We start from the raw sequence: 20,629 nt of genomic DNA on the forward strand, positions 1-20,629 counted from the left end.
CCCAGAAAAGGCAAAAGACAAAAAAACAATCCCTCTTGGCTCTTTTAAAGGTTCTGCTGCCTAGAAACTGCGGAGACTGAGAATTGAGCTGTACCAACCACCGAGAAAGATCTGAGTTGAAGGTGATAAAATGAAATGAATGGAGTGAGATTAAATTTCATAATAACATCTAGACCAGGTTTGAAAAATCTCCCTAGCCTGGCAAAACAGAATGAGCCACCTAAGCCAAAACTAAATCGAGTTTATTTGAGAGCTTACGGGAAATTTAGATTAGGGTTATTTCTTGTAATGCCTTTGAAAACTATTTAAAAAAAAAAAAAAAAAGGTACAAAACCGCATACTGTGGTGATCTGCTCCCCTGGAAACCCTTATCATAAAAAGCAATCACTGTCAAGGTCAAACAACTTCTTCCTGTTCCCTTTACAAGCTGTTGGGAAACATCAAACCTCTGAGCTTCATACTTGTTCTAGGTATGAAATCGTACTCTTTTCGAACAGTTTGTTTCTCTCCTCAATAAAACATTGCTATCCAGTAAAGCCTTCTGAATTTTCTTGTAATCATTGTTGTCCAGAAGTAGGAAGGAAAGAGCGATGAAGAACATCAACGCTGGTTGAGTAAGTGGTGCTTTGCACTGGCGGATCCCATTCTGCTCAATGATTTTTGACGGATCTGGGATCCCAGCTCTGTTCCCTTTGTGTTCTGCTCTCCCGATTTCATCAAGGGACCTTTATGGAAGCTTCTTGGTAAGTCACCCCTACTCAACTCCAAAGGTAAGAAGCTTCTCAGTAATTCCTTTTGTTTTGAAACTGCTGTGGGAAACCTGGCTGACAGAATTAAGATGTCTTAGGGAATTCAAAGGCAAATATGGGTGCCACCCGGTCCAAAAATGGAACCAGGATCTTGTGCCTTTTGAGGGAATGGGTTAACTGTTGGACTATTTGTGATGAAATAAAGTCTGTATTTCAACCAGCACAAGAAAATGTGAACTTAAATTCTCTCTCTCCTTAGCACCCCCCATTCAGCCTCCTCCCTGCCTCCCTAATGTGCAGTATGCCTGTGCATCACATGTCCACCAGACCGCCTCAGAATGGGAATTCCTGCTCTATTGCAAAGATTATTTTTCTCCTTTACCTGCCCAAAGCCAGCAATGTAACTTCTTCAAGATTAGCACTTTCCCAACTCCGAGGGGGGTGCGCGGTGGCGGTGTGTGTGTGTGGGGGGGGTCCACAGTGACATACAGCTTGCTTTGTGTGTGTTTACCTGGACATTGTAATCTTTAGTGAACTTTATGTAACATGTCAGCATGTCATTTTGATGTAAGATCCTTTGGAAAATGTATATGACTGTGCCTTTGATTACAGGAGGAACAGTTCTCAGAGCTTCTAAGAATCATCTCCTGGATTGCAATCTTCACTTTGGCTTGAATAAAATTCCCTTTTGCTTCTTAACTTGATCCATTAAATTTCCATCATTTGCTTGGCATAGTGGGCAGGATATCAGAGACACGCACCAGTGAACACCTGGAGTCTGCTCTGAACCTGTACTTGGTACCAGCTGGGCCCTTTGAGCCCCACCAGCTTCTTGGTATTCCTCTTTCCTTCGGTGAGTTCTCTTGATATCTTGGGACATCATTGCCTTAGATGACATCCTACATTTTACTCAAGCTGTTTTACTTGGGACTTTGGAGTCCCAGGGGGCTATTGACATTTCCTAAGCAGGGACCTAGGGGGAATTTTGGAGTGAACTGAGTTGACTGGCTTTTTAAATTTTTGACTTAAATTGGAAAGGTTGTGTATATATGATGTGAAGAAACTGTTTGCTAGTGAAATGAGAGAGGTTCAGCTCCTAAGAAAAGGGACATTTGTTCTTTCTGGCCACAAGGCTTTCTCAGGTGACTGAGAACCTAGGGGAAGTGTCAGAGATTCAATCCTTGTGACAGTGATGGTGCACATAGGACTTACAGGGGATCCCACTACTACCATGAAGTAAATTCTGCTCACAGAGAATCCATAATATAGGGGCTGATCACCTTGTGCTCTGAGCACCCAGGGCAATTTTAGAGTGTTGGAGGGAGAAACTGAGATGTGGAAGAGAGTTGAACCTGCTCAAGGGTGATTCCTTGGGGAGCTAGACTCAGAAGCAGCACACATTCGGTCCACCACGCTGCCCTCAGAAATGTGTTCAGATCATATCTGAATGAGGCTTACCAAATAATAATGGGAAACCATGCCTCAAAGCCTGTGCAGCTCCCTGATGGACAGCCACCCACTGGAACTCCAGCTGGTCTCTTCACTGAAATGAAGCCAACACTTGCCACAAGTACATTTCTTCTCTTTTCTTTCTTTTTTTGTCTTTTTTTTTTTTTTTTTTTTTTTTTGTCTTTTTAGAGCCTCACCCAAGGCATATGGAAGCTCCCAGACTAGGGGTCCAGTCAAAGCTGTGGCTGCCAGCCAATGCCACAGCCACACCAGATCCAAGCTATGTCTGTGAACTACACTGCAGCTCATGGCAATGCCAGATCCTTAACCCCTGCCTCCTTCCACTGAGTCCTCAAGTATCCTAGTTGGGCTCCTTACTACTGAGCCACAAGGGAATTCCACTTTTCTTAACTCTTAAATTGGGCTCTTTTCACACTCCAAATCTGTTTTTCTTTCATAAGGGGTTAGAGAAAGTCATCTTCATAAGAAGTGTTTTCAAAATTTCAGGTTCGATCCCTGGCCTCTTTCAGTGGGTTAAGGATCTGGTGTTGCCACAAGCTGTGGTGCAGGTCATAGATGCAGCTTGGATCCCACGTTGCTGTGGCTGGGTGGTGTAGGCCAGTGGCTGCAGGTCCTATTGGACCTCTAGACTGGGTACCTGCATATGCTGCAGGTGCAGTCCTAAATAGCAAAAAAAGAAAAAAGGAAAAAAAAAGTATTTCTGGGAGAAAGCTTGAAGTTATAACTCTTCTCCATTGAACACAGTCCACATTGCCTGAGACTACAGTTTGACCCAACTAGTAGAGCTTAAAACTCAGAGGAAAAAGGGAAAAGAAGCCTTTTTAAACTCAAGCTGGAAAACTGTGAGATTTCTGCCTGTGTACTTCTGTATCTACATATGTCTGTGTGCATGTTATAAATATTCTATGTCTCTACCTTTGGATGGTGTTATCAAAATTATAAAAGAGCTCTGTTTACTTGACTTAAAAATAGGCACTTACAAATCAATTATTTGTTAATATAACATAAACTAGCCCCAAAGTTTTAAAGTGTCCTGGGCTGGGATGAATTTTAAATGAATAAAAACAAGATTAAGTTGATAGTTTAATTAATATGGACATATCTTTGGAGTCATTGACATTATAATACTTTTATTGCACCTCAGTTTAATGAAAGTCATAAGCTCGTGTTATCTTTGTTATAAAATTTATCAACAAGAAAATTAACTTCGTATGACGATGTCCTCATAAGCAATGAAGCAGAGATAAATGAGATAAAAAGTATTGGGGTGAACTCTTTAAAAATAACTATGTTTTATGTTATGTCTGCCCAAAAACAGTTTCTCTAGATTTTTGGTAACTTGAAGCTGTAGAGTTCTGTTAAATTAAGTTAAGTGATAGAAATCCATTGATTTTCTAGATTATTTTTAATAAGATAAAATACTGAAGCATTAATTGCTGAAGTCTGTTTACCAACTTTTTTTTTTTCTTTTTTGGTCTTTTTGCTATTTCTTTGGGCTGCTTCCGAGGCATACGGAGGTTCCCAGGCTCGGGGTTGAATCAGAGCTGTAGCCACCGGCCTATGCCAGAGCCACAGCAACGTGGGATCCGAGCCGCGTCTGCAACCTACACCACAGCTCATGGCACTGCCGGATCCTTAACCCACTGAGCAAGGGCAGGGACCGAACCCGCAACCTCATGGTTCCTAGTCGGATTCGTTAACCACTGCGCCACGACGGGAACTCCCTAAAGTGTTTTTAAAGTCTTTTGTCATTTATAGAATTATCATCTTACTCTGATGCTTTTACGAAAAAGTTTGTAGTTGACTTGCTTTTACACTTTAAAACTAAATTGGATGGAGTAGCAAATGGATTTCCACCTTGCATAGGGGCTATTTCAGCAAGGACAGTCTTATGTAAGGCTGCTGAAGAAACAGTAATGAGGGTTTCCTTTATTTATGTCCCAGACTCAGTTGAGTCTCTTCTGAACACTCACCACATGCAGCACTATTCTGTAAGTGGGCTAATTTCTTATGAAGTATTGTTGCTTTCTGCACCTAGCATTACCTTGTTTTGATGAAATAACCTTAACCCTGCAACTTCTGTTCCAGAACTGCCTTTTATTAACAGATTATCTTCTTGTTCACAGGAATGACCAAGAAGAAGCTCCTATTGACAAAGCTGATCTAATTTGATTTACTGATGGTTCCTACTTAAAGGATGAGCAGAGGCATTATAGAGCGGGGTATGAAATAACATCCACAGTGAACATAAGTGAGAGTTCTTATTTACCAGAAACAAAGTCCACACAACAAGCCAAATCAATTGCCTTAACCTGAGCTTTTTAACTGGCTAAAGACCAGCTAGTGAATATTTATACTGACAGCTGCAATGCCTCACACAAAAAGAAATATATTGCTCTAATGGAAATTTATAAATGGGAGGGAGAGGAATGGTGCAAATCAACAGGTATCATTCTGATGAACAATTGTAAATGGGAAAAAAGCAGTGCAGATCAAAATAGAAATATACTGTTCTGATGAGAAACCGTACTGGGAGGAAAACAAACTTTAAAAAAAAGAACCAAAAAAAAAAAATCATTCCAATGAAATACTGTAAATGATGGGAATGTGGTGCAAATCAGAATATATATACCTCTGATGAAAAAAAAAGTACTGGAAAGAAAATACAGCCCAAAAGAAAAAAAAAGACACAAAAAACAAGTATATCGTTCTAATGAAAATTTTTAGAGGGGAACAATACAAATTGAAATATATGATTCGCTCTCTTTTTTAAAATATATTGTAATGATGAAAAAAATATAATGGGAGGAAAACAAACCAAAACCAGAAAAAAACAATTAACTGAGATAAATCATTCTAATGAAAAGTTGTAAATGGAAAAAAGGTACAGGAAGTTAGGAAACGAATCTGACTACCTTCCTTGAGGACAAAGGTTCTATCGCCGGCTTAGATCAGCACTTTAAGGATCTTCCGTTGCCATGAGCTGTGGTGTACATTGCAGATGCGGCTCTGATCCTGAGTCGCTGTGACTGTAGTATAGGCCAGCAGCTACAGCACAGTTTCCACCCCTAGCCTTGGCACCTCCTTATGCCATGGGTATGGCCCAATAAGACCGGAGTGTGTGTGTGCGCGCGCCGGCGCGCGAATATATAAAGGTATCCTTCTCGATGAAAAACTATAATGGGAGGAAAAGACACCCCAGAAAAAGGCACAAAAAAGTGAAATACATCGACATAATGACAACTTGTAAATGGGGTGTGTGGTGAGGGAATGGTGAAATCGAAATATCGTTGTGGTGAAAAGACGAGATAAACCCGAAAAGAATCCTTGTAGTGAGATATTGTAAACAGCGGGAAACAGCAGTGCAAATCGGAACAGAAATATATCGTTCTGATGATAAGCATTACTGGGAGGAAAAGAAACCCCAGCAAAAGGCACAAAAAAAGTGAAATACATCGACATAATGACAACTTGTAAATGGGGTGTGTGGTGAGGGAATGGTGAAATCGAAATATCGTTGTGGTGAAAAGACGAGATAAACCCGAAAAGAATCCTTGTAGTGAGATATTGTAAACAGCGGGGAAAAGCAGTGCAAATCAGAACAGAAATATATCGTTCTGATGATAAGCATTACGGGGAGGAAAAGAAACCCCAGCAAAAGGCACAAAAAAAGTGAAATACATCGACATAATGACAACTTGTAAATGGGGTGTGTGGTGAGGGAATGGTGAAATCGAAATATCGTTGTGGTGAAAAGACGAGATAAACCCGAAAAGAATCCTTGTAGTGAGATATTGTAAACAGCGGGGAAACGCAGTGCAAATCAGAACAGAAATATATCGTTCTGATGATAAGCATTACTGGGAGGAAAAGAAACCCCAGAAGAAGGCACAAAAAAGTGAAATACATCGACATAATGACAACTTGTAAATGGGGTGTGTGGTGAGGGAATGGTGAAATCGAAATATCGTTGTGGTGAAAAGACGAGATAAACCCGAAAAGAATCCTTGTAGTGAGATATTGTAAACAGCGGGGAAAAGCAGTGCAAATCGGAACAGAAATATATCGTTCTGATGATAAGCATTACTGGGAGGAAAAGAAACCCCAGCAAAAGGCACAAAAAAAGTGAAATACATCGACATAATGACAACTTGTAAATGGGGTGTGTGGTGAGGGAATGGTGAAATCGAAATATCGTTGTGGTGAAAAGACGAGATAAACCCGAAAAGAATCCTTGTAGTGAGATATTGTAAACAGCGGGGAAACGTAGTGCAAATCAGAACAGAAATATATCGTTCTGATGATAAGCATTACTGGGAGGAAAAGAAACCCCAGCAAAAGGCACAAAAAAGTGAAATACATCGACATAATGACAACTTGTAAATGGGGTGTGTGGTGAGGGAATGGTGAAATCGAAATATCGTTGTGGTGAAAAGACGAGATAAACCCGAAAAGAATCCTTGTAGTGAGATATTGTAAACAGCGGGAAACAGCAGTGCAAATCGGAACAGAAATATATCGTTCTGATGATAAGCATTACTGGGAGGAAAAGAAACCCCAGAAGAAGGCACAAAAAAGTGAAATACATCGACATAATGACAACTTGTAAATGGGGTGTGTGGTGAGGGAATGGTGAAATCGAAATATCGTTGTGGTGAAAAGACGAGATAAACCCGAAAAGAATCCTTGTAGTGAGATATTGTAAACAGGGGGAAACAGCAGTGCAAATCGGAACAGAAATATATCGTTCTGATGATAAGCATTACTGGGAGGAAAAGAAACCCCAGAAGAAGGCACAAAAAAAGTGAAATACATCGACATAATGACAACTTGTAAATGGGGTGTGTGGTGAGGGAATGGTGAAATCGAAATATCGTTGTGGTGAAAAGACGAGATAAACCCGAAAAGAATCCTTGTAGTGAGATATTGTAAACAGCGGGGAAACGCAGTGCAAATCAGAACAGAAATATATCGTTCTGATGATAAGCATTACGGGGAGGAAAAGAAACCCCAGCAAAAGGCACAAAAAAAAGTGAAATACATCGACATAATGACAACTTGTAAATGGGGTGTGTGGTGAGGGAATGGTGAAATCGAAATATCGTTGTGGTGAAAAGACGAGATAAACCCGAAAAGAATCCTTGTAGTGAGATATTGTAAACAGCGGGGAAACGCAGTGCAAATCAGAACAGAAATATATCGTTCTGATGATAAGCATTACTGGGAGGAAAAGAAACCCCAGAAGAAGGCACAAAAAAGTGAAATACATCGACATAATGACAACTTGTAAATGGGGTGTGTGGTGAGGGAATGGTGAAATCGAAATATCGTTGTGGTGAAAAGACGAGATAAACCCGAAAAAAATCCTTGTAGTGAGATATTGTAAACAGGGGGAAACAGCAGTGCAAATCGGAACAGAAATATATCGTTCTGATGATAAGCATTACTGGGAGGAAAAGAAACCCCAGCAAAAGGCACAAAAAAAGTGAAATACATCGACATAATGACAACTTGTAAATGGGGTGTGTGGTGAGGGAATGGTGAAATCGAAATATCGTTGTGGTGAAAAGACGAGATAAACCCGAAAAGAATCCTTGTAGTGAGATATTGTAAACAGCGGGGAAACGCAGTGCAAATCAGAACAGAAATATATCGTTCTGATGATAAGCATTACGGGGAGGAAAAGAAACCCCAGCAAAAGGCACAAAAAAGTGAAATACATCGACATAATGACAACTTGTAAATGGGGTGTGTGGTGAGGGAATGGTGAAATCGAAATATCGTTGTGGTGAAAAGACAAGATAAACCCGAAAAGAATCCTTGTAGTGAGATATTGTAAACAGCGGGGAAAAGCAGTGCAAATCGGAACAGAAATATATCGTTCTGATGATAAGCATTACGGGGAGGAAAAGAAACAAAAAAAGTCAAGGAACCTAAGTAAATCGATCTATGAAAAATCTTAACAGGAGGGAAACAATTCCCCCCCCCGCCCCCAAGTCACAAAGAACTAAAATAAACCATTCTAATGAAAATTTGTAAAAGGAGGGCAGCGGCGCAAATAGAAATAAGTCGTTTTGATGAAAAAACGTAATGGGGAAGACACTGAAAATAAATCGTTTTAATGAAAGATTGTAAAGGAGGGGAGGCGGTGCAAATGGAAATATATCGTTCTATTGGAACAACGTAGTTGTGGGGAAAGGCAGTCAATGGAGTTAAACCGTTCTAATAAAAATTGTAAGCCGGAGGTTTGGGAAGCAGTGCAAATCGAAGTATATCTTTCTGGCCATAAACCGTACTGGGAGGAGGAAAAAAAGACAATGAATCAAAATCAATTCCTCTAGTGAAAATTTGTGAACGGGGGTGGGGGTGGGGAAGCGGTGCAAATCGAAATATATCCTTGTGATAATATAAAAGATACTGGAAAGAAACATCCCTCCCAAAAAGGACAAGATTTGAAGCACTCCTTCTGAAACACTTCCGGTTGGACAAGAAACAGCTCTTGGCCATGCACCAATCAGAGGCTCAGCCAGGAAAACTGTGTCAAGGGACGCTTGAAAGTACTGGGAGGGAGGAAGCGCTTCCCGGAAGAGACCGCCACTGCTGCCGGCCAGCCAGAACGTCGGGCTCATCAAAGCCAGAGGCACTGCCACGGACAGTTGGGCCATGGACTGCTGGGCGAAAATAGCAGAAATAGTGGTTGTAGTTTTGTTCCCTGAGCTCACTGTGCAACAAGGAAGGTGCAAGTGCCAAGCGACCAGACTGCATCGAGAAGCTCAAGGGGAAAGAGACCACGCTTTGACAACCATCTCTGAACTGAGGTCTTAATGCGTTTTTATTCCATGTAAGGGGTAGGTTTTGTAGCCGAGGATCTTTGCCTGGGGCAAGAGCCCAACAGGCTCAGGCTGCAATCAAGGGCTCCTTGGCGCCAAAGACGGACCTGCAGCGGCCACAGCAGCTCAAGGCGCGCAGGGTGCGACCGATCCACTCGAAGCAGCCAGAGACGAGCCCGTCGCGGCTCCACCGAGAGGGGGCAGGAGGAGACCGGTCCTCTGAAGGGGGCCCGCTGTCAGGGGTCTCGACGTCCTGCTGTCCGTCGCGGGGCCCGGTCGGTCTGGCCAACGCCAGCTGCTGAAGCCGGCGCCCGTCGGGTTCCGGTGCCGGGTCCCTCTCTCCTCCCGGTGCCAGTTGGGCTGGGCTTGGTTCCAAGGTGCTCGGGGCTCTGGGACCGAGTCGGTCTCCCACGAAGGGAAAATGTAGGCGCCAGCAAGGACTGGAAAGCAATTTGCAACCGAAATCACCGTGGTCGCCTGAGAACTCATCCAGTACCGGGTAGAAAGGGAGCGGCCACGGCCCAGACTCTGCTAAGCACTCGCTGGGTGGAGGCTGGACCTCTGGCGCCACGTCTGCGGAGTTCCAGTCCTCCTTCACGCGGCCGAGAAAACGCTGCTCCATCGCAGGGGACCTCGGGCCAGCAGCAGGCTGAGGGAGCTTTTGGACTGATTGAGGAATCAGCCTGCTGCAGGGCCGGGGGCCTGGGTATTTATGCACTCCTCGGCTTGTGGGCGGAGGCGAGCCAGACCTCAGGAAAACCGGGTTGTAGGAAACTCAAAAATAACGACAACACACACAGAAAGGAATAGAAGTAAATCGTAAGGCGCATAGTAAGGCGAGATAAATGGTTCTGGTGAGGACCATTCTGGGAGACAGATTCGGTCCCAGAGCCCTGAGCACAGACCCCATTTCAGAGATGGTTGTCAAAGCGTGGTCTTGAGCGGCCGCGGGTGTTTTCCTGGGCAACAGAGGTGTGGCACTGAAACTGCGGGTTTCTCGTTTCTCGTGCTCCAGTCTGATCAGAGTGCGGGCGGGGGGGGGGGGGCCCGCAAAGCTCTCCGCAGTAGAACCCCTAAATTCTCCCAGGGCCTAACTGGGTCCTAGCACCGCCGTATCCCCCCACCTCCCACCCCGGAGCTGTTCATCTTCGCAATGCCCATTGTAGCATTAGATGGAGGCTTTTTCCGTCTTCGCAATGCCCACTGTAGCATTAGATGGAGGCTTTTTCCGTCAAAACTGGTTAATCTCCAGTCTAGCTAGAAGGAAGACGATACCCGGTGGGTTTAAAGTGAAAACGGAAATAGTTTTTTGGCCAAAGAAACGATTGGTAATGATGGTGGGGTTGTCCAAACTGTAGAGCTTGATTCCATGGGATTAATGAGTGTCCATTCTTGGCCTCGCTCAGTGGGTTAAGAATCCAGCTTTACCGCAAGCTGCGGGGAAGGTCGAAGATGAGGCTGGGACCTGGAGTTGCTGAGGCTGCGGTGTAGGCCGGTCTAGGCGTCGACCCCCAGCCTGGGAACTTCTATATACCTCAGGTGAGACCCTAAAAAGAACAGAACACAAAAACAAAACAAAGCAAAACAGAGAAATTATCTTCACACCAAGACGGTGTTTTGCTCTAAGACAGCGCGGCTCATCGCTCCGTGTGGTATGGTTTGGGTCGCAGACCCCTCCATTCTGAAAGCCAGGTGCTTCTCTTGGGCAGCACAGTGGGTCCCTTCCAAAGGGATATTTTGTCTCTGGCCACAGAACCAATGTGCTGCCAGCCAGCGCCGCTAGTTTCCCGACTTGCTGGAGGACCACGTCGCTCGGCAGTGTAGAGCCTAGAGGCCTTCCGGAAGCCTGGCTCCTTTCTAGGAGTGCGACGGGTGTGTGGTCTCAGCAGGAGGGCTAACTGCTCCCAGGAACTGGCTGGCATAGTTTTCAGCCCTTTTTGCTGACCTTTGCGTTTCCTTTTGGTTAGTTTTCTCCTGCTTAAGATTTCTCATCAGAGCTATTTATTTCAAGTTGCTGTGCTTTTTTTTTTTTTTTTCTCTTTCTGTTTATGATTTTCCATTAGAGTGATGTATTTCCGTTCGCTGTTTTTCTTTTGTGGTTTGTTTTCCTCTCATTATGTTTTTCAATCAGAAGGATATGTTGCTATCCTGTCTCTTTTTGTTGTTCCAAGGACTTTTTTCATCAGAGCGATTATTTCGATTCGCATCGCTTCCCCCCTTTACAATTTTTCATTAGAACGGTTTATTTGGGTTCCTCTCTCTTTTTTAAAGCTTTGGTTTTTCATCAGAATGATTTATTTCAGTTTACTTATTATTTGTTTATGACTTTTCACTAGAACGATTTATTTTGTTTTGTTTTCCTTCCATTAGGTTTTTCAATCAGAAAGACGTATTTTTTTTTTTTTTTTTTTGCCATTTCTTGGGCCGCTTCCATGGCACATGGAAGTTCCCAGGCTAGGGGTCTCAGCAGAGCTGCAGCCGCCGGCCTACGCCAGAGTCACAGCAACATGGGATCCGAGCCGCGTCTGCAACCTACACCACAGCTAATGGAAATGCTGGATCCTTAACCCACTGAGCAAGGCCAGGGATCGAACCCGCAACCTCATGGTTCTTAGTCGGATTCGTTAACCGCTGAGCCACGACGGGAACTCCCAGAAAGATGTATTTCAGTTGTCTTTTATCTATTTATTTATTTATGGTTTGTTTTCTTCCCAGTGCGTTTTCTCATCAGGATGACATATTTCAATTTGCACCAATTTTCCCCATTTACAATTTTTCATTAGAAGCATTTATTTCACTGCCTTTTATTTGGTGGTTTGTTTTCCTCCCATTACGTTTTTTCATCAGAACGTATTTGCTTTGCTTTGTTTTTTATTACTATAATTATTTATGATTTCTCATTTGAATGATTTATTTTGCTTTACTATCTGTTTGTTGGTTTGGTTTGGTTTGGTTTCCTTCCATTACTTTTTTCAATCAGAAAGATGAGTTTCGGATGACTGTTTATTTATTTATTTATTATTGGTTTGTATTCCTCCCATTGTTTTTCAACCAAAAGGATATATTTTATCTGTGTCTTTTATTTATTTATTTATGGTTTGTTTTCTTCCCACTAGGTTTTTACATCAGAATGGTATATTCTAATTTGCACCAATTTTCCTCCCACTTACAGTTTTTCATTAGAACCATTTATTTTGGTTTGGTCATTTTTGTTTGGTTGGTTGGTTGGTTTTCCTCTCATTATGTTTTTTCATCAGAATGATTTATTTCAGTTTGATTTTTATTATTATAATTACTTGTGTATGATTTTTCATTGGAATGATTTATTTTGGTTCACTGTCTTTTTTGTTGTTTTGTTTTCCTCCCATTACATTTTTCAATCAGAAGGATATATTTTGGTTCACTGTCTTTTGTTTGTTTATGGTGTGTTTTCCTCTCATTATGTTTTTCAGCTGGAAGAAAATATTTCGGTTCAGTGCCTTTTTTGTTTGTTTTCCTCCCAGTAAAATTTTTTTTTTCAGAAGGATTTATTTTGGTTTGCAATTATTATTATTTGCTTTTCTCACATTACAGGTTTTCATCAGAATGATTTATTTTGATTTGATCTCCTTTGGTCTTCCTCCCTTTTAAAATTTTTCATTAGAACGATTTATTCCAATAGATTGTGTGGGTTTTTTTTTTCTTTTCCTTTTCACCCCTCTGTTTATGAATTTTCATTGGAATGATTTATTTCTGTTCACTGTCTTTTATTACTATTACTTTTGGGGTTTGTTTTCTTCCTAGTATGTTTTTTTATCGAAACGATATATTTCCATTTGCCCGCTTCCCCCCCTTTACAATTTTTCAATAGAATGATTGTTTTGGTTTTTTTATTTTTTTTTTTGGTTTCTTTTCCTCCAGTACGTTTTTTCATTACAATGGTATATTTCGATTTGTATGGCTTCCCCCCACTTACGATTTTCATTAGAATGATTTATTCCAGTTAACACTTTCATTTTTCACCTGCTTATGATTTTTCATTGCAATAATTTATTACTTATTATTTATGACTTTTTTCCCTCCAGATATGTTTTTTCATCAGAACGACATATTTCGATTTGCACCACTTCTCCCCTTACAATTTTTCTTTAGAATGATTTCTTTCTATTTCCTCTCTTCCTTTTTTGTTTTCCTCCCATTATGTTTCTCAATGAAAAGGATATATTTTTGTTCACTGCTTTATTTATTTTTGGTTTTCCTTCCAGTAAAGATTTTTATGAGAATGCTAATTGCACCAATTTCTCCCCATTTACAATTTTTCATAGGAACCATTTATTTCACTCCGTTTTGTTTTCTTCCCAATATGTTTTTTCTTCACAACAACTTATTTCAGTTTGCTTTTTATTCTTATAATTATTTATGATTTTTCATTGGAATGATTTATGTAGGCTTACTGTCTCTTTTTGCTTCTGCTTTGTTTTCCTCCCATTATGTTTTTCAATCACAACGATATATTTTTGTTCACTGTCTTTTACAGCGTTTTATGATTTTTCATTGCAACGATTGATTTCGGTTCTCGCTCTTTTACTATTACTTTTGGGATTTCTTTTCCTCACAGTACGTTTTGTTACTGTTTTCTGTTGGTTTTATCAGGATGATACATTTCAACATGCACACTTCCCCCCCGCCCCCGTTTACAATTTTTCATTAGGATGATTTATTCCTATTTTCTCCCTTCTTTTTTTGTTTTCCTCCCATTATGTTTTTCAATCAAAAGGATATATTTTGGTGCACTTTGGCTTATTTTTGGTTTTCTTCTCAGTTTTTCATCAGAACAATGTATTTCCACTTATTCCATTCCAATACAGTAAAACTGTTTCATTCCAGCATAGTTGACTATGTTAATGCTGTGTTAGCTTCAGGTGTACAGCAAAGTGAATCAGTCATACACATCCATCCATCCATTCTTTTTCAGATTCTCGTCCCATATAGGCCATCACAGAGTATTGACTAGGTTTCTCCATGCTATACAGTAGGTCATTGTTCCTTATTGATTTTGTATATAGTCATTTTCTTCTTTTGCTCATTAATCCTTAGGTAGACAGCATTAGGTGATCAAATATTTGACCGCTCCCCATGACAAGGTTGCTACTTACCTGCCCTAGATCCATCATCCATCCGACTAGGAACCATGAGGTTTCAGGTTCGATCCTTGACCTCACTCAGTGGGTTAAGATCAAGCACTGCCGTGAACTGTGATGTAATGTCACAGATCTGGTTCGGATCTGGCGTTGCTTTGGCTGTAGTACAGCTCTGAGAAGACTCCCAGTCTGGGAATCTCCATATGCCGCGGGTGCGGCCCTCAAAGTGACAAAAAATAAAATAAAATAAAAGGGCTTCTTTTCCCTTTTTTGCTCTGAGTTTTAAGTTCTACTAATGGAGTGAAAACTGTAGGTTCAGAGCAGACTCCAGGTGTTCGCTGGTGGGTGTCTGATATCCTACCAACTAATGTGAAGCAAACGTTGTTGGAAATTCAATGGATCAAGTTAAGAAGCAAAAGGGAATTTTATAAAAGCCAAAGTGAAGATTATAACCCAGCTTAGAAGCTCTGAGAACTGTTCCTCCTGTTAGCCGTTAAAGGCACAGTCATATACATTTTCCAGACAAAAGATCCTACATCAAAATAACGTGATGACATATCACATAAAGTCCATTAAATATACAATGTCCAAGTAAACACACACAAAGCAAGCTGTATGTCCCTGTGACACCCCCTCCATAGACTTGGGAAAGTGCAATTTTGAAGAAGTTACATTGCTGGCTTTGGTAGGGGGTGGGGAGGAGAAAAAGAATCATTGCAGTGGAGCAGGCATTCCCATTTCTGAGGAGGTATGGTTGATGTGTTATGCACGAGCAGGCTGCACATAAGGGAGGCAGGGAGGAAGATGAAAGGGGTGAGGAGTACTAGGGAGAGAGAGAGAAAGAATTTTATGTTTACATTTTCTTGTGCTGCCTGAAAATGTAAATTTCATTTCACCACAAATCATCTGATAGTTCACCCATTTCCCCAAAAGGCACAAGATCCTGGTTCCAATTTTGGACCAAGTGGAACCCGTACTTGCCTTTGAATTCCCTAAGGCATTTTAACACAGCCAGGTTTCCAACAGCACTTCCAAAACACGAGCTTCTTACCTTTTGAAGCTTCCATAAAGGTGCCTGAAAGAAATCCGAGAGCAGAGACAAAGGGAACAGAGCTGGGATTCCAGATCCACCAGAAATCTCTGAGCGTAGGAGTTCCCGTGGCGCCGCAGCGGAAAGAAATCCTAGCGGTATCCGGAGGAAAAGCCTTAGAGCCCTGGCCTCGCTCAGTGGGACCAGGATCTGGCTTTGCAATGAGCTACGGCTCTACGTCGCAGATGCGGCTAGGATCCCCGGTTGCTGTGGCACAGGCCGGTAGTTGGAGCTCCATTCTACCCCTAGCCTGAGTACCTCCATATGCCCATCCCCAAAAGAAATCACTGAGTGCAATGGATTCCCTGGGTACTAGCACCACTTACTCACCAGCTTTGAGGTTTTCTTCAGGGCTCTTCTACCCATTCTACTTCTGACAACAACAGTTAAAAGAAAATTTAGAGAGCTTTACCGGATAGAAATGTTTTATTGAGGGAGAAACAAACTGTTCACAAACAGGAAGATTCCAAACCTAAAACTAGTATGAAGCTCAGAGGACTGAGCTTTCAGGGCAGCTTAAAAAGCAAACGGGGAGGAAGTCGTTTGACCTTTACGGTGATTGGTTATTACAATGGGTATTTCCAGAGGGCAGGGGATTGGCTAACGGGTGGTTAGTTTATTCCATTTTAGGAAGGTTACTTGAGGGTTTTTGTTCGTTTTTTTTTTTTTTTAATAGTTTTCAAAGGCATTTACGAGAAATAGCTTGAGTTAAATTTCCCGTAAGTTCTCAAATAAGCTCGACTTATCTTTGCTTACGTGGCTCATTCTGTTTGGTGTGCTAAAGGGATTTTTCAAGCCTGGTCTATGTTTTATTTTGAAATTTTCATCCCATTCCATTCATTTCATTTCATCGCATGCAACTCCGATCTTTCTCGGTGTCGGCACCGCTCAATTCTCGGTGTCCGCAGTTTCTAGGTGGCAGCACCCTTAAAGGCGCCAAGAGGCACTTTTGCCTTTGGCCACAGCACAGCCATCTGCCCTTCGCCCGCCTTGCTGGTCGGGCACCCTCAGGCGCTCTGTCCGCGGGTTGTCTGTTGCGGCCTCGGCAAGTGCACTGGGCCGGCGTTTTCTCAGAAATAGTTTCCACTAGAGCCCAGCCAGCGCTTTCTCTGCGATCGCAACCCGGAGGCCTTCCCTTTCTCCCCCGGGATGGCTGGCCGCAACCGCTAAGCATTTGCTTAGAGCTGGTTTCGATTTGGCAGGTTCCTTGTCCCCCATGCTCCCCCTTCACTGGCGTACAAGTCAGGCTGTGCCTGGGAATGAGATTTTCCGCGCGGCCAACACCAATTTAGCGAGGCTAAATCCTTGCAAAGCTAAGGATCCCTGCACCTTGCAAGGATGTTTGCTGTTTGTTCTTTGTAGGATTAGGTTGCCTGAATGGTGAGCTTTTAAAAATTCTTTATCGGTGTGTTTAGCTCTGCTAGCGATGTGATGGGGTTGTTTCATTTTCACGTATATTTGCCTTTTAGGACTTACTACGCACTTATATCCTTTTAACAGAAGTGCAGTTTCTGCCGATTTCGTGCCTGTGTCCGCGCTCAGCCGCAGCTCTCCGCGCCGCGTGTGCCCTGGAGAGGAGGCGCAAAGCCCGGTATCCGTCCCTCCGACGACATTGCAGCGGCGGGCGCTGTGCTACTCACCACTCCTCTCGCTCAGCCCGCGGTTTCGCATCCGCACTTTCGCCAGCAAGGCCAAGTCCCTGCTTTCCCTGCTACCTCCACCTTGGCTCTCTCTGCCAAAGAGAGATTTTCTTTTCTTTTTTTTCTTTTCTTTTCTTTTTTTTTTTTGTCTTTTTTGTTGTTGTAGTTGTTGCTGTTGCTATTTCTTGGGCCGCTCCCGCGGCATATGGAGGTTCCCAGGCTAGGGGTCTAATCGGAGCTGTGGCCGCCAGCCTACGCCAGAGCCACAGCAACGCAGGATCCGAGCCGCGTCTGCAACCTACACCACAGGTCATGGCAACACCGGATCATTAACCCACTGAGCAAGGGCAGGGACCGAACCCGCAACCTCATGGTTCCTAGTCGGATTCGTTAACCACAGCGCCACGACGGGAACTCCAAGAGATTTTCTTACTCGCCTGGAACTTAGGTGCTCTGGGAGTCTGTTCCAATTCCCGATAGGAAGACAAAACCTAGGGAGCGTTTAAGTGATTCCTCCCAGAGGATCTCATTGCTCTCATTGATAGCTTCATCAGTTGGGAGCTTTGTTGGCACGGTATTAAACTATAGGTCACCTCTTTTACAGGCCTTCCAAAAGCCATCTGTATGATGTCTGAGGTGGCGGAGTCGCTGGCACACATGACTTGCATCTTTCCCTTATCGGTTAATCCAGTAGGGGACACAATGAGGGGGTCCTAGGGTAAGGACCCAGGATAGGGGCCGCATGTCTGGTGTCTAAGGACCCAGGATCGTGTTAGACAAGAGATGGACATAGTAATACATTGGAGAACTTGAACCTGAAATGGTGGGCCCGAAGGAGGTCCCTGTAACTAAGTGGGAACCTTAGGAATATCGGAAAAGTCAGTGATGGGAAGTACCAGGGGTCTAAATCAGCTTGTGTTGACCTGGAACTTTGGTGATACACTCAACAATCAGTTAAGCTGCCCCTGGTAGTAACTCTTTCTGATAACTTCCCTCAGGCGTTTCTTTCCATCTTGACCGCTGGGCCAAAAGCATAGCTAGAAAGAAAGCAATGACTTTCACCTTTGATAGACAGGCACCTGGTACATAAGAGAGTTTGAGCTAGTACCACGCATCTTACAGGCCAGGTCCAGACTCTTGGGCTAGCTGTCTACCCCTGCTCTCTTGTCTTCTTCTCAACCTCTGGTGCCTGTGTTAGCCAGTTGAAGCCAGGTGTCAGAAACCAGACTTGTGGTCCTTTCGAGAGAGGAGGCCTTTTTGAGCTGAGAAATGTGACCCCAAGAGCTTACGGCTTGTTGGTAATACCTGATTTGATCTCTTCCAACGTGGCTGTGAAGAATGCTTTATTTGGTGTCTTTTCCAGTGGACAGAATCTCAGGTTGTAACCCATGGTTCCGAAGGTCTTGCTCTGGGAGGAGTCAGTTTTCTTTAAGTGCTTGGATGGGTCCCTGACAATAATGTGAACCATTTATTGCCTTTGAGAATCCCTGCTTCATACACACCTTCCGCTACATGCATGGGCTGCCCAGGCATTATTTCAAAAGGGAGTTGTTGGTGTTTATCAAAAGTGATACCCCTCCTAAGGTTGAGGAGTACCAAGAGAAGAGCTTTTGGCCCCGCAGAGGGACTGGAAGGGGAAAGGGCCAGTGCCAGGGAGCAGGAGCATTTCTCCAGTGAAGTGGAATTCCCAGGGCTGCTTTTTGCTGAATTTCCAGCACCCAGCACATGTGACCCAGGTTGACCCTGGCTTTGCTAGATCCCTGGCCACCCCGCTGTGCCCAGGAGATCAAGGCACAGAGGGTCCCAACTGGCACTGGCCATCTGATCCCTGTCGCCAGATCCCTCCCCCAAATCCAAAGCAGGAACACAGGGAAAGAGAGAGTTGTTGGGATTTTGTACCATTTATTAGGTGAGGGACAGAAGAATCCACAAAGGTCTAATGAAGACGGCACTGTCACATGCTTGGGACACCGGAGAGGTGTCTTTGTAATAACATCAGTCCTAGGAGATCTTCCGATGAAGGGATGCAGGGTCTCCAGGACCTAAAGGCAGCGGGCGAGGCAGCCCTGGGGGTTTGCCAGCCACTTCAGGGAGATCCGCCGCCACCAGCGTGGGGACGTCGGGTGGTGCCTTCCCAGGCCAGGAGGAGGGCGATGCTCTGGTCGGGTCCCCGCGGTCAGAGGTCTCGGCTTCCAGCTGTTGGGCCCTGGGCGCCAGAAGACTCGCCCAGGGAAGCGCTGGGGGCGGGCGGCGGCCGCTTCTCCCCGGGGCGCCTGTGGCTGGCGGCGGGTCCCGGGCGTCGTGTGCGTGTGCGGGGCGAGCGGCTCGGCGCTCGGCCTGCAGGCGCTCTGAGCTCGGGGTCCGTGCCTCGGGCAGAATGGGCGCAGAAGCCCGCAGGGGGTCGAGAGGAGTTCCCGACTGACGTCCTCGTCGTCCCAGGAGAGCTGGCCCAGACTAGGATACAGAGGGAGCCGCCAGCCTCCGGGGTCCCCCGAGCTCAAGATTTGCAGCGCCTCTGGTTCCTGGGAGTCCTCTGCGGAATCCCAGGCGTCGCGCACGCAGCGGGGAGCCGTCTGCTCCATGGCTTTGCGCAGAGAGAGGAGGAAATGTTTCCCGGGGTCCCTTCCTGGCGAATTTATACTTTGCCTGGCCCTTGGGGATCCAATCAGAGGGTGTGAGGGTGGGCGGTGCCATTTTCTCAGGTTGCAAATAGCTTCAGGAAGCGGGGACCTGAGGAGGTTCTGGGCAAATCCAATCTTCTTGGGTGGAGTTGGCTGAAGGTGAATCAGTTTTGTCGACTTGATAGGGTTAATTGTTGTTGTTGTCCTTTGCCTGTTTGATTGATTTTTGAGGAGTTGATGAATTTTATTCCATTTATAGGTGTACAGCAATCTTGCGTGTTTGTTTTAAAGAACTATAGGTACAGAGGCTCTGACAAGACAAGCTATTTGGAAAGTCACCCTTGTGTGAAAAGTTTCCTAAGTGCCTGACGCTTTCTGTGTGTGTGTTTGTTTTTGTGTTGTCTTTCTGGGGCCGCACCCGCGGCGTATGGAGGTTCCCAGGCTAGGGGTCGAACCGGAGCTGTAGCCGCTGGCCCACATCACAGCCACAGCAACACTGGATCCGAGCTGCCTCAGACCTACTGCACCACAGTTCATGGCAACGCTGGATCCTTAACCCACTGAGGGAGGACAGGGATTGAACCTGCATCCTCATGGATACCAGTTGGATTCGTTTCTACTGCACCACAACGGGAACCCCCAAGCACATGTCTTTTCACTTTTCACTTTAATTAATTTATTTATTCATTTTTGTCTTTTTAGGCCCGTACCCGTTGCACATGGAGCTTCCCAGGCTAGGGGTCAAGTCAGAACTGTAGCCTCTGGCCTATGCCACAGACACAGCAACACCAGATCAGAGCCACATCTGTGACATACAGCACAGCTCACAGCAATGCTGGATCTTGACTCTGAGTGAAGCCATGAATTGAACCAGCTTCCTCCTGGATGCTTGTCAGATTCAGAGCCACTGAGCCACACCTTTCTATTTAAACTGCCATCTCTGGCTTGTAGAAGTGGAATTGTGGGTCAAGAGAATTCACATTGAAACATTTCATGCATATGGCCATATTACTGCCTTTCTACAGAGCCTTTCAAATTCACTCCCAAGCTGTGCTGGGGAGTTACTACTTTAGCAGCATTAAAACAAATGAAGAGTTTAATACAGGTCA

General features: G+C 44.1%; 2 protein-coding genes across 2 annotated transcripts; both read right to left on the reverse strand.

Moving 5' to 3' along the window:
* Nucleotides 1–8,853: 8,853 nt before the first annotated feature.
* LOC125119288 (annexin-2 receptor-like) lies at nt 8,854–10,066 on the reverse strand. Its single transcript, XM_047766127.1, has one exon. The coding sequence runs from the start codon at nt 9,669–9,671 to the stop codon at nt 9,117–9,119; it is 555 nt and encodes a 184-aa protein (XP_047622083.1). The 5' UTR covers nt 9,672–10,066; the 3' UTR covers nt 8,854–9,116.
* Nucleotides 10,067–18,941: 8,875 nt separating this feature from the next.
* On the reverse strand, nt 18,942–19,481 carry LOC125119287 (annexin-2 receptor-like). The gene has a single exon (XM_047766125.1). It carries the CDS (start codon nt 19,479–19,481, stop codon nt 18,942–18,944), a length of 540 nt encoding a protein of 179 aa, XP_047622081.1.
* Nucleotides 19,482–20,629: the final 1,148 nt, after the last annotated feature.

Source organism: Phacochoerus africanus, unplaced genomic scaffold, assembly GCF_016906955.1.
Source record: "Phacochoerus africanus isolate WHEZ1 unplaced genomic scaffold, ROS_Pafr_v1 Scaffold_34, whole genome shotgun sequence".
NCBI lineage: Eukaryota > Metazoa > Chordata > Mammalia > Artiodactyla > Suidae > Phacochoerus > Phacochoerus africanus.